The following is a 14,267-nucleotide window of genomic DNA, read 5'->3' on the forward strand; positions in this document are numbered from 1 at the left end:
ATCGATCTAATAATTACAAAATAATGTCAGGGCTGTCCTATCAATACATGGAAACAGGCTCACCTCACCTGTAGATAAGACTGTCAATGTGGCTCACACAGCAGGACTGAGGTGTCTCGGCTGTATGCAAGGGAACGACCTTTAAAACCAAGTGACTCAGATAGACCAGAAATGAAGGGATGAGGACAAAGGTGCCCCACCAGGCAAACAGAAACAGAGAGAAGGGGTAGCAATCACCATCTCAGACAAAGGAGAATTCGAGCCAAAAGTGTGAAACACAACAGAAAGGACATTTCTAAACAATAAAAACCAAATTCAATATAAGAAATTAGTTAGGAATATGTACCAAGTAACAAAGAAACCACCTTTATAAAGCAAAACTACAGGAAATGCAAGAAAACACAGAAACTCAATGATAACAGAATATATGTCAAGAGGACAAAAAACAAGTAAGGATACAGAAGACCTAAACCTAAACCTAAATCAAAGATATATCATGGATATAAATATATATTTAGTTTAATACCATGATAGCAGAGAAAATACACTTGTATCTCAAGTGAACACAGAGCAGTCACAAAAACTAGTCACAAAGAAAATACCAGTAAGTTTCATGAAGCAGAAATATTACAAACAATACTCTCGGATCACAGCGTACAAAACGTAGAAATTATTAACATAAACGAGGCTCTCCCACCTGGAAACCTAATAGCCACCTATTAAACTACTGGGTGAAAGGGGAAAAGAAAACCACATGGAAATTGCTGAATTTCTAAAAAAGAAACCAAACGGAGACATTATCATACACTGTGGGATATACTTAAAGGAATGATCAGAGAAAATTCAAGGTGCTAAATACTTTGATCAGTAAAAATGAAGGAATGAAAAGAAATGAACTCAATTCCCAAATCAAAAAGTTAGAAAGAACAATGAAGTAAAAGGAAGCACAGGAAAAAAAGATAAAAGTAGAGATTAATGAGGCAGAGAAACAAACAACAGTATACACCCAACTGATAAATCAAGAGCCTGGCTTTTGAAAATATTATATAGATAAACCATTAACTTTAACTGAGTCAAACAGAATAGGGAGAAAGAAAGCACAAACATACAAAATAAGAAATGACAAGAGGAAAATAACCACTGAAAGAAATTTTTTAAAAAGTATGTACTCGGGCTTCCCTGGTGGCGCAATGGTTAAGAATCTGCCTGCCAATGCAGGGGACACGGGTTCGAGCCCTGGTCTGGGAAGATCCCACATGCTGCGGAGCAACCAAGTCCGTGAGCCACAACTACTGAACCTGTGTGTCTGGAGCCTGTGCTCCGCAACGGGAGAGGCCCATGCACCGCGATGAAGAGTGGCCCCCGCTCGCTGCAACTGGAGAAAGCCCTCGCACAGAAACGAAGACCCAACACAGCCATAAATAAATAAATTAAAAAAAAAAAAAAGTATGTATTTTGCAGACATCTATGTGGAACAAGCTGGAAAACTGGCTGAAAAGATCATTTACTACGGAAATACAGTTTAGCAAAATTAACCTCAGTGAAGAAAGAAATACTTAAATAGACCAATTACCATAGAGGACAGAGAGAATACCATCAGGCAACTTCCCCACAAAAAGCACCGGCCTGGGGGGCTGCACAGGAGATTCCTGTCAAATCATTAAAGCCTAAGTAGTCCCAATGGAAGGTGAATTGCTCTAGAATACTGAAAATGAAAAACAAACAAAAAAAGCTTCCTAATTCTTTACGAAGTATAACAGGTCTAAGAAGAAAAATTACGTTTAATCTCCGTAGATACTAGAAAACCTCTGACAAAATTCAACACTCATTCCTGATAAAATACTCAAGAAAAATAGGAATTGTTGGATATTTTCTTAACATGATAAAATATATAAACCTTACCCTAAAGTCAGAATCTTAATGTAGAAACACCAGACGTTTCCATTAAGTTCAAGAATGATGCAATTAAACAAGAGAAAACAAGAAGCATAAGAATTGGAAAAGGAGAAGTAAAGCTTTCTCTATTTGCAAATAGATGATAGAGTAGCTGGAAAACCCCAGAAAATCAACAGTAAGACTCAAACAATGAAATAATCTGCTAAGGTAGGAGATATAAAGTTAACATACGGAAAGCAACAGCTGTCATACACACAAATGACCAGTTAGAGGCGCACCATCCAGTAGAAACACAACACGAGCCACACACATAACTTAAGATTTCGTAGTAGCCACGCTGAAAACACTGAAAAGAAACAACTGCAATTAATTTTAGTAATATACACTTTACTTAATTCAATATGTCCAAAAGATTATCATTTCAGTATGTAATCGATGTAAAAAATTATACTGGGACTTCCCTGGTGGCACAATGGTTAAGAATCCACCTGCCACGGAAGACCTAAACAGACATTTCTCCAAAGTAGACATACAGATTGCCAACAAACACATGAAGAGATGGTCAACGTCACTAATCATTAGAGAAATGCAAATCAAAACCACAATGAGGTACCACCTCACACCGGTCAGAATGGCCATCATCAAAAAATCTACAAACAGTAAATGCTGGAGAGGGTGTGGAGAAAAGGGAACCCTCTTGCACTGTTGGTGAGAATGTAAACTGATATAGTCACTACAGAGAACAGTATGGAGACTCCTTAAAAAAAAGAAAAATAGAACTACTATACAACCCAGCAGTCCAGTCCCACTACTGGGCATAAACCCAGCGAAAACCATAATTCAAAAAGATACATGTACCACAATGTTCACTGCAGCACTATTTACAATAGCCAGGACATGGAAGCAACCTAAATGCCCATCGACAGACGAATGGATAAAGAAGATGTGGCACATATATACAATGGAATATTACTCAGCCATAAAAAGGAACAAAACTGAATTATTTATAATGAGGTGGATGGACCTAGAGTCTGTCATACAGGGTGAAGTAAGTCAGAAAGAGAAAAACAAATACCGTATGCTAAAAAAAAAAGGTACTGATGAACCTAGCGGGCAGGGCAACAATAAAGACACAGACGTAGAGAATGGACTTGAGGACACGGGGGGCGGGGGGGCGGGGGGAAGCTGCGATGAAATGAGACAGTAGCCCTGACATATATAAACTACCAAATGTAAAACAGACAGCTAGTGGGAAGCTGCTGCATAGCACAGGGAGATCAGCTCGGTGCTTTGTGACCACCTAGAGGGGTGGGATAGGGAGGGTGGGAGGGAGGGAGATGCAAGAGGGAGGAGATATATGGATACGTATAGCTGATTCACTTTGTTGTACAGCAGAAACTAACACAGCATTGCAAAGCAATTATACGCCAATAAAGACATTAAAAAAAAAAAAAAAGGAATCCAATGCAGGGGACACGGGTTCAATCCCTGGTCCAGGAAGATCCCACATGCCATGGAGCAACTAAGCCTGTGTGCCACAACTACTGAGCCCGTGCGCTGTAACTATTGAAGCCCGCACACCTAGAGCCCGTGCTCCGCAACAAGAGAAGCCAACGCAATGAGAAGCCCGCGCACTGCAACGAAGAGTAGCCCCCGCTCGCCGCGACTAGAGAAAGCCCGCGCACAGCAACGAAGAACCAGTGCAGCCACGCCCCCCCCAATATATATACATATATACTGAGTTATTTTACATTCCTTTTTTTTTCATACTAGGTTTTCAAAATCTGGTTATGTTTTTACACTCACAACCTGCACAGTTTGGACCTTCCACACCTCGGTGCTCAGGGGCGACATGTGACTGGCTACTGCACTGGATGGAGTTGGAAGGTATGATTGTAGAAAACACCCCGTTAAAATTAAAAGCAAGGAAGATTAAATACTTAGGAATAAGCTCAATAAGAAATGTGAAAAACCTATAAGAGAAAATTTAAAACATTCCTAAAAGACATAAAGTAGACTTGAACAAGTGGAAAAACTCCCCTTGTTCTTGGGAAGGACGAACAACATCACAGACACCAATTCTCCCTAAATTATCTTATAAATTTAATGCAATACCAATAAAGATACCAGCAAGGTTGTTCTCTTCTTTGTTTTAAGGGAGCTACGCACACTGACACCAAAGTTCTTATGGGAATACAAACATGAAAGAACAGCCAGGAAGACACTGAAAAAGGCTGTGAGGAGAGAAGAGCCCTGTAAGTCATTAACATGTACAGAACCCCTGAAGTAGCAACTCAATGCAATAATGGCGAGTGAACGAACACAGAGGGAAAGAAGAGAAATTCCAGAACAGACCTGAGGACACGTGGTGTAGCACATAGCGGCATCCTGAGTCGCTTTTTAATAACTGGTGTTGGGACAACTGGTTAACTATTTGTAAAAGATAAAGCTGGATCCATGCATCACAGGATACAAAAGAATAAACTCCACATAAAGGTATCAGGGAGCTAAGTGAAACCACGCTAATACTAGAAGAAAACTTGGGCACATTCCTCTTTAACCTTCGTGTTAGTATAAACAATCACACCTAACAACTATTTAAAATCCAGAGTGAACTATGTAAAGTAAAAGAGAAAACTTGTGCTTGGCTAAAAAGCACTGGAAACAGAGTCAAAGACAACTTAACGACCTGGGGCAATATCCCCAATTCATAAGGAACTCTTAAAAAATGGAAGGAAAAGAGCAAAAACCCAATTAAAAAATGAGAAAAAGTTATGAATAGAAAATTCACAAAAGAGAGATATATAGAAACAGCCCTTAAAAATATGACCTCACTGTAATTAGAGAAAACTACATATGACACTTCAGGAGTAAGTGCGCCTCACAGACGGGCTCAAGTTACAAAGCCTGACAACACACTCTCTTGGTGAGGCTGTGGCCAAACAGGGGCTCGACAGGGTGGGAGTGCAATGCAGGGTTCAGAGGACCAGACCACATCAACAAGCCCTGTCTGCACTGACCTCTGTGACCCAGCACTCCCGCAGAAACACCCACGCAGAGCACCTGCGCTCCGCCCCGCTGTGTGTCATTACAAACCCCGAGAGCGGGGCAGTGTCCAGCGGAGCCCACTCAGCACCTGAAAGCACAAGGAAGAGCTGCGGACGCACACGGAGGGCCTTTGGAATACAGGATGTGGGGAAAAAGCCACGGGAAAAGGCGTCTCTAATATGCCAACCTTTTGTGTAAAGAACAGAAAAGCAAATAAGAAACTAAGTAGGAATGGGATAGGGAAAAAGAAATCAGGATTAAGGAGGGGAAACAAAACAAAATAGATACAATCAGAAACAAAGGAAGCCAGCTGCACTTCCTAGGAGTCCCCGTGGCTGTACTAAATGTGCCGCACTAGGTCCTGTGGGGGGAAGAGACCTACCAACCCTCAGGCTAGAGAAGGAACCCTGAACAGACACAGAGGGCAGGTGCACCGGCCGGTCTCCCACGCGGTGGGAGCAGGCAATTCTGAAGCTACCCGTGTGTCCCCGCAGGACCGCAAGGCAGGAGACACACTGTGGACTGCGGGGAGGGGGCTGCAGGGAGCGCAGTGGCACCGGAGCCGGACTGCAGTTGTCAGGGTGAACGGTTGGTTTTTACTGCAGAGATTAGATACCGAAAGACACAGATGTGTGTGTGTGTGGGGGGGGGCACGAGGAGTGCACACGTGCCTGCGTACACACACTCGCTCCCCCTCCTAAGCCCTGCCAACCACACACCAGCTCCGGGTCTCAGAGCCGGGACATCTAACTGTGCACAGAAGTGCTCAAAGCACAACGGGGTGCAGAGGCCACGCAGAGGGGGCTCCCACCGACTGAATCTGGGGGCATCGAAATAGTGTTAGCAAAGGATTATAACCTATAGCATAAAGAAAGCATCTACTAACCCGCCCTTTGTATAAATAATGAAGTAAATGAAAAAAATACGTGGGGAAGGAGAGCTCTTCCTACAGAACGCTGAGTAAGAAAGGGAGAAGGAATGACATCAGAAAAGTCACCATTATGCAGGCAAAGAGCACAGTAATAATCCCCCTGGGCAACACTGTCGTCCACGGATGCTAAAAGTAGTGGATGAACGTCTGATACGGCGTAAGGGACTCGTCTCCCCATGAGACACTCCGGGTGAGCACAGGTCAGGTGTCAGCCTGGCAGAGGAGAGACAGGCCGACCGCACGCACCACGGCCCAGGAGGAGAGTGACCACCCCCAGGCAGTGTGCCCCCTGACGGCAGGGCACCCACCAACACAGACCCGTCACCCCCAAGGCGCTGCCGCCAACGCTGTGTCATCTGAACCTGGCTGTGAAGGAACAGCACCAAACTGAAACTACGCTAGATAGTCATTTACTCTAAAAACTGGATGGGTCATGCTCTCTAGAGATGTCAGGTTGTGAGAAAGTGAGGAACTGACCCATTAAAGGAAATTAAAGAGCTATGACGCGTGACCCTGGGTTGGATCCTGTGTCAGGAGAAAACTTTGTTCCTAGGACGTTAAAGGGATGAACGGAGAAACACGAATAAGCCTACAGCTAGGTAACAGTCTTGCGGCAGTATTGATTTCTTGATTTTAACAACCACACTGCGCTCCCTGCAGCCCCCTCCCCGCGGTCCACAGTGTGTCTCCTGCCTTGCGGTCCTGGGGGGACACACGGGTGGCTTCAGAACTGCCTGTTCCCACCGCCGTGGGAGACCGGCCGGCGCACCTGCCCTCTGTGTCTGTTCAGGGTTCCTTCTCTAGCCTGAGGGTTGGTAGGTCTCTTCCCCACAGAGGACCTAGTGCGGCACGTTTAGTACAGCCACGGGGACTCCTAGGAAGTGCAGCCGGCTTCCTTTGTTTCCGACTGTAACCATTTTGGTTTGTTTAGTTGTTAAAACCAACAACGACATCGTGCCCCCTCCCATCTGTATCTTGCTGTATCTAATCTCTTGTTTTGAGGAAATGCACACAGCAGTATTTCAGGGTAAAAGGGCACTCTCATTTGGTTCAGAAAAGTAACCAAGAGGGAGAGATAGGACACAGCAAGTGTGGTGACACGCTGAGCTGACGGGAGTATGTGGGAATCCTTCGTGCTCTTTCCTGTAGTTTGCGGGAAGTCTAAAATTATTTCAAGGTAACCAAATATAACAACAATGCCTACGCGTCCCTCATGGCTGGTGCAGAGGTCACACAAAGCACGAAGCCACGACACGGACGGCAGCACCCACCTCCAGGAGGGTGGACCCTGAGAGGCACCCGACCCAGCGCCCTCCTCGTCCCACGATGCCCCAGCTACACACGCGCCCCCTTCTGCTCTGTTTATTTACCGATTGAACCGCTGCCTCTGTCTCCCTTCTTCTTCTTGCTTTTCTTGCTCTTGCCCTTGGGCTGCGGAGAGTCTGCTGGCACCGGCTTGCTGCTCTGCGGGTGCTCGCTGGGCGCGGCGGGCTCCGCGGGGCCCGGGCTCGGCTTCTCCTCCCGGACGTGGTTCAGCTGCTTTCTGTTGTTGTTGTTGCTGTTGACTTTCCTCTCCTCCCTTCTGTGCTCCGCCAGGGGCGTGAGGTCAAGCACTCTGGCCTTTGACTCAGCCTGGGGCCGGGGCCGGGGCTGGGGCTGGGCCTCTGAGGCTCTGGGGGGCTCCAGGGGCTTCCTCGCCGGCTCGCCGCCCGCTTTACTGCTGTGCTTCAGCTTCTGTTTGCTGTTTCCCTCCTTGTGCTGATGCATCATGTCCAGGAGGAAGGACAGCGGCTGCTGCTGCTTCCCGTTGACCCCCTTCGGCAGAAGGAGCTTGGAGTCTCTGGCGGCCACGGGGTCGGGGGTGTCCGCGTCGGCCCCCGGCCCCGGCCCCGGCCCCGTGTCTCTATGGTCCACGTGTCTGGAGGGGGAGCGAGAGGAGGTTTCCGGGTCTTCGCTCGGCTCCAGCGAGCCGTTGTGCATGCTCTCAGAGCCGGGCACAGCCTCCGCGGCCGCCTGCAGACTCCGAGCGAGCATGTCCAGCTCGGGACAGGCCTTCCTTGGCCTCTCCTTCTTCTTCTTCTTCACGGCCCTCAGCTTCTGAAGCTCCTGCAGCCTCTGGAGCTCCTCCTGCAGCCGCTGCTGCTCCTCCTCCCGCCGCCGCTCCTCAGCTCGCAGGTGCAGGTGCTCCCGGGCCCGGGCCTCCGCTTCCAGGCGTGCTTTCTCCTCCAGCTGCCGACGTGAAAGGAAAAGGCAACTTAGGACAACAGTAAGTGCTCTAAAAAAAGTAAGACACGCACACAAAAGTGAGATAAAACTGAATCGCGCGATGAGAATAGAAACACTGAAAGGGGCTGTGACAGGTCAAAAGCTTAAAACACACCTCCATCAAAGCAGGAGGTGGCAGTCAACAGAACATCCCTTGTAGCCTCCGACCTAGCCCCGGGGCACAGAGGACGAGGTCAGAGCAGCTGCTGCGCTCCTGGCCTGCGTGGGCTCTCCCGTCTGTGCGCGGCGGCAGGCGGGGGATGAACTGGACGAGAACAAGACTGATCGCGAGGCAGCAGTTACACAGCCGCACAGGTGCCCCAGAACCTTTCCAGGTGGGGAATGCTGCTGATGCGTTCGTGTGCGTCAAAGCGACATTCAAGAAAATGTGTACTGAAAAGCTCGAAATTTCTTTTTCCCACCCTAGCAGGTAAAATTCCCAATATATTTTCACTAATGTGACAGAGCAAATGACTTCCTAAAATATTCAACATGACGTGGCAAATAGACAAAGGTTATTTCTGCTGTCCAACTGGCAGGAAATTAATTTTCAACTCAAGCGAAAATTGTATTTTTTTAGTGACACACATTGCAGGAGCACAAACAGAAAAGATTCCTTCTGATTAGAAAACCAACGAGGGACTTCCCTGGTGGTCCAGTGGTTAAGACTCCGCACTCCCAATGCAGGGGGCCGGAGTTCGATCCCTGGTCAGGGAACTAGATCCTGCGTGCCGCAACTAAGACCCGGGGCAGCCAAATAAATAAATATTAAAACAAACAAACAAACAAAAACCCAGTGAGAATAAGGAGAACGGCTCCTCCATCACTGGGCTCCAGTAAGGCTCATGATCGTGAGAATCTCTGAAAAAAACATTTTCCGTGGGAAAATGTAAAGGTCCTTCCGAATTTAAATTTTTTTCATGATGTTTCAGAAGGCAATATTTTTTAAGAGACAACTTGTTTGTTTTGCTAAATAACTTAAACATAAAATTAGGTTAAAAATTCAATGACAGGTTTCAGAAAAATGTAACTTGACAATTCAAGTAAAGATTATTTAAAATTCTTGCTCCATCTGTTAAAGGAAAGCTTTGCTGGAGGTAGCACCTGACAGACAAACTCCCACCGCGTCTCCCGCAGTGGCCCCTGCAGGCACTCCAGGGCCTCCAGCCTGCAGGCCCGACCTGCCACAGGACAGACTCTACAGTGAATCCAACCCCGGTGTGTGCTGCCTTCATTTCAACAACTGGCCGGCCAACAAGAGACAAGGCAGCTCTGTGGGTCCCTCTGCAAACCAGGTGCTCGGCAGAGAGCACGAAGGGTGTGAGCGGGTGCCGAGGACGACCTGGGATGCACCTGCAGCATGGTCTGCATCCAGGCCGCCTGCAAGGACAGAGGACAGGAGTCCGGGTGGGGGCAGCCCTGAAAGCACCTGAGCCACTCCGGAGGCTTCCGATGAAGCCCAGTGGCGACAGTCTCCAGGGCCTCGGACCACCTGGGACCCCGGACGCTGAAACATCCCTGGGTGGAGAACACACCTTCTCCCCACACCAGGTCTGGGGCAGAAGCAGGCCGCTCCCTCCAAGGCCCCTAATTAGACCTGTGGCCAATCCAGACCTATCTCAGGACCGGGGGTGGGTACAACAGCGGCAGTGAATCCACTCAGTTCAATCACAGCTACCTTAAGAGTCACGGCAACTAAGGTGGAAGCAACACCACACGACAAGTGGCCCGACCCTGGGTCCACTGTGGGCATGTCTCCTCCTTCACAGGGGCCTGACGCCCTCCCAAAGCAACCCATCCTACAGTCAGAGCCCTGTGGTCCTGACGAGTCCCCTCTGGGCACAGCCCACACCTGCCTGCTGAGGCGGGCTCGTGGAGCCTGACACCTTCAGGGAGCTGAAACCGGGAAGAACCTCCAAAAGAACTGGCGTGGGGGGGGGAGGAAGCCCTAGAGGAGATGCTGTTCCCATCACTTTCAACGTCGCAGGAAGTAACGGATACCATTTCTCGCCTAGCGGCACAGCCTGCGCATCACGCTCACGCGTTGAGACCACGCTCGGGTCCGGCCGCAGCTCACCACTGGGCCAGCCTGGCCAGTCTCGGCAGCTACTTGCTGTCGCGGCTGCCCCTGCCCTAACGGTGTGGTGGCCTCCTTACTCTCGACGTCACTGCCACGTGCAGACCCTCCTTTGAGCGGTACCCCCGATCCCCCTCCGCCAGTGGGGCCGCTCGGGGCCCTGTACCAGCCTCGGGTCAAAGGCACTTCTTCAGCCCCAGTCTCCAGAAGCCCACAGTGCCCCGGACTCGACAGCCAGGGCTGCTTCCTCTGCTTTCCTGGGAAAGAAGTTCCGTTGACAGACAAGAGGCGGAGGGGCTGCTGCTGCCCCGACGCTGGCCAGCACAAGAACCGGAGGCCTGTTTTAGAGCCATTAACAAACCCCTGGCACAGGAGGGGGCTCCACGGCCTGAAAATACAACCTGCATCTTGAAGCAGCGTCCAGCGCAGGCTGGCAGGCGGTCAGGGGCTCTTAAAGCAACACTGGGGGGCTGTGGCCCAGCCCCGAGCTCAGAGGCCCCCCGGAGGCCGCCTGGCGCAGACCCTGTTTACCTTTCTCTGCTTATGCCGTGCACGCTTGGCGGCCCGGGTGCTGCTCACGGGTTTGGTCTCCGAGCTGTTTATAAACTGGAGCAAGTCTTCCACCCTTCGATGGTCAACCACACTCTCCCTTTCTGAGAGCTGATCCGTTTTCTTAGGTTGCTCTTCTTTCCTCTTGGTCAGCCGTAAACGAAGCTTTTCCCTCATTTCTGCATAATTTCTACTTGTTGGCGCAGCGGGAGGCTAAGACAAACGGAAACGTGACGAAATGCAAGTTTTACTGATTTTGAATATACCAAATTTCAGACCATAGCATTAAAAGTGAAATTTTTATTGCTCAAGTGACACATGTTCATCAGGAAAAGTAACTAAATAGAAGAAACAAATGGCGAGAAAAAGAAAAACCTTTCATCACTAATTACCCAAAGGTATTTTGGCACTGACCTGTCAAGCTTTACATATTCACAAAAACATCTGGCAGAGAATGTACAACTATGTACACAAATGGTTATTTTTAAACTAAAAAAGAAACTATTATACATGCTGTAACTGATCTACTTTTATGTAATACGGTGTGACTATCTTCTCACATCAATAGATGTGTTTATAGCATTTTTCCATCCCCTCGCAGGTTTCCTCTTCAGAGCCGAAACGCCTTCTCACTGACTACTAAAAACACCTGCATGAGCTGAGGAAACGAGGAGAGACTAAAGCAGAAAAAGAACAGCTCCCGGCCCTGCTCTTCCCGCCGCCCAGCCCCAGACACCACGGCTGACACCTGCTTGTACGGATGAAATGACTGTCCTGGCACACCACACAGTGTGGATGTGCCCCAACGAACTGTGCGGTCGAGCAAGAGGAATCCGCCTGTACAGGCTGTCCACTGTGTGGACTCAACAGTTCCCACGCCTGGGTAGTTAGTAGGTCCTATCCAATCAAATGCAAAAATGCAGAGATGAAATACTCAAAACTACGTGTCATTATTTCTTTACAACAACTACAACCTAGAAGTGGAACCACTGTTTTAGACAGTATCTTGATTTTAATTTTGCTCGCAAATAACGCTTTACACACAGCGTAACCATACCCTGAATTCAACCTGGTACACTATTCTTGCAAAGGAGTTTGCACATTTTACAATTCTAATTTAAACACGCAATTTACAAACACCCATGGCGAAACACTACTTTTACGCACTTAAGTGCGCTCTCTGGCACCTGCCCCCCCCCCCCAACCCGGGAGGCCCTCGGCAGAGGAGAGGCCAAGGCACTTACCCCGCCATGCCCGAAGAACTCACAGTAGCAGCAGTCACAGTACTTGCCCTCCTTCTGGTTGGTGGAGGTGGAGGTGCTGGAGCTGTGCTCGGAGCAGCTGTCCTCATCCGCAGTCTCGTCTCCGTCGTCCTGCTGCGGGTCGTAGACGCCGTTCTCGCAGCGATGCCCTTCACAGTCGGGGTCGCTGCAAAACCGCGCAGGGCCCATCAGCAAGCAGCCTGGCCCTCAAGGGGTGCGAGCATGGCGAGCGGTGGCCGAGGCGGTTCTTTCCAACCAGCCTGCCCTCGCCAACGAGGCGCAGGGCCTGCACGACCCAGGGGCCGCGCAGGCAGGACAGGCGCAGGCCGGCGGGCACACCCAGAGGGGCTTCTCAGGTGCACACACACGGCCTCTCCACTGTCCCTCCCACCACCATTTCACCCTGGGGGATGTCAGGGCGGGGGAGTGGCGGCAAGTTCAAAGGTAACGAACACTGACTTTTTAAAGAAAGCTGTCGAGTGTCCGTTGCATTGTCCTTTGCTCAGTGTGTAACAAACACGACTTCAAAACACCCACGGGCCCCCTGCTGCTGCCGGTGGTCTGCGCACAGACCCACAGTGGCCCTGTGCTCTGCGGAACCGCCGAGACCAGAGCCCGCCCCTCCCCGCTGTCGTCCCCCGCTGGTGAGCTGCGAGGCCCCGGGCGCCGGAGTGTCTCCGGCGGTCCTGCAGGGTTAGGTCGCACAGCACCCATTCTGAAGCGCGCCGGCCTCCCCCGCCGGCCCGGGCTCACCTGCAGACGCTGGGAGGCGCGCTGATGGAGCCGTCTGTGGTGGGGGCCACGGGAGCAGGGCAGAAGCTCTTGCGTGAATCCGCAAACCCGGGAGAGGTGGCGGCCGTTTTGGGGAAGGACGGGGCTGCGAGACTGGCAAGGTGAGGCGCGGAGGCTGGAGAGAGGGCGGCGGGAGGGAGGGCAGGAAGCGGCACCAGACCTGTGGGGCTGTTCCTCGGGGCCGCCGGCACCCCGTGCCTGTGATCCTCCTTGTTGATGCCGTGAAAGACGTCACCTGCGTTCAGAGATGCCAGAGTCACTGCCAGTGGCCAAGGTCAGGCAGACGTTCAGGCTTCTCTAAGTTAAAACTTTTTTTTTTTTAAACCAACTTTTGGTCTGAAAATGTTCAAATCTATAGAAAACTTGAAGGACTAGTACAAAGAATACCCATACACCCTTCACCTAGACTCAAGACTATTTACTATTTTGTTATATTTACTTTCTGTCTGTCTCTCTCTCTCTCTCTCTCTCACACACACACACACACACACACACACACACACACACACACACACATTATTGGTGGCTTAACATGTGGAAACAAGCTGCACTCAATCCTAAACATTCCAGCCTGGACTCCTGAGAACATGCACGCTTTGCCGTAAAACCTCGACACCAGCGCCAACTACAGACAGTTAACCTCGCGGTGACATTCTCATCTCACGTACAACCCCATCCAGACTTCGGGCCTCTCCCACAGTCCTTTGCGGCTTTTCCCCGAACCCAGCATCTTTTAAACTTTCTTTTTTTCCTTCCACAATACTGACATTTTTTGAGTTGAGGCCAGCTGTCCACAATTCTGGATTTACAGTCTCATGTCCGATTTAGCTGAAAATATTCTATGCATGAATCCTGCAAAGGTTACGTTGGATCTTCCCATCTGACTGCACAGGAAGCACCTAACGTGTTTGCTGCTGTCGGTGAGGCTACATCTGATCAGGTGGGCGGGGGGCAGTCGGCACCTTATCTTCCCTTTGCAATCTGCCAGTCACCTGTGGGTGCTGCTCCCAGACACCGGCACTACTGCATTCCCCAAACTGAGATCCAACGTCCTGACGCCCATGAGGACGCGTACCGGGCCCCCTGTCACCGGCTGGCTGCAGAGCGGCCTTCTATCTGTACCGGTCTTGCACACGTAGTCGGCAGCGAGCTTCCACCCAGACACCTTCCCACCCGACTCCCTCTTTTGAGCGTCCCGAAGGATTCTCGACTTTAGCTGCGTGCTACAATCCGTTCCTTTATTCTTTCTGATGCTCAGACGGTCCTGACTTTGGCTAGTGAGGTCTCTCTGACCCGGCTCCCGTGTCCCTTTGACATTTGCCACTGGTCTCTGACTGCCCCCCTTGCTTTCAAGCCCCCTCTTCGCTGTGCTCAGGGCAGTGTAACAGCGACACCACCTCCACACCAGTGACCTGCACGGCAGCGGGGGCTGCATCTCGGGCTGGTC

The 14,267-nt window shown here is 50.0% G+C and overlaps 1 protein-coding gene across 2 annotated transcripts in view; it reads right to left on the minus strand.

Moving 5' to 3' along the window:
• The window catches only part of FAM193A (family with sequence similarity 193 member A), a 100,225-nt gene that overhangs the window by 12,985 nt on the left and 72,973 nt on the right, over positions 1-14,267 (minus strand). For both annotated transcript variants that reach the window (XM_065877709.1, XM_065877708.1), the window contains exons 15-18: positions 12,782-13,055; positions 12,011-12,194; positions 10,749-10,979; positions 7,246-8,104 (exon numbers count right to left, since the gene is read on the minus strand). In XM_065877709.1, the coding sequence (XP_065733781.1) occupies positions 7,246-8,104; positions 10,749-10,979; positions 12,011-12,194; positions 12,782-13,055 (1,548 nt within the window). The remainder of the gene's footprint in view (positions 1-7,245; positions 8,105-10,748; positions 10,980-12,010; positions 12,195-12,781; positions 13,056-14,267) is intronic.

Source organism: Phocoena phocoena, chromosome 5 (genome assembly GCF_963924675.1).
Source record: "Phocoena phocoena chromosome 5, mPhoPho1.1, whole genome shotgun sequence".
NCBI classification, from domain to species: domain Eukaryota; kingdom Metazoa; phylum Chordata; class Mammalia; order Artiodactyla; family Phocoenidae; genus Phocoena; species Phocoena phocoena.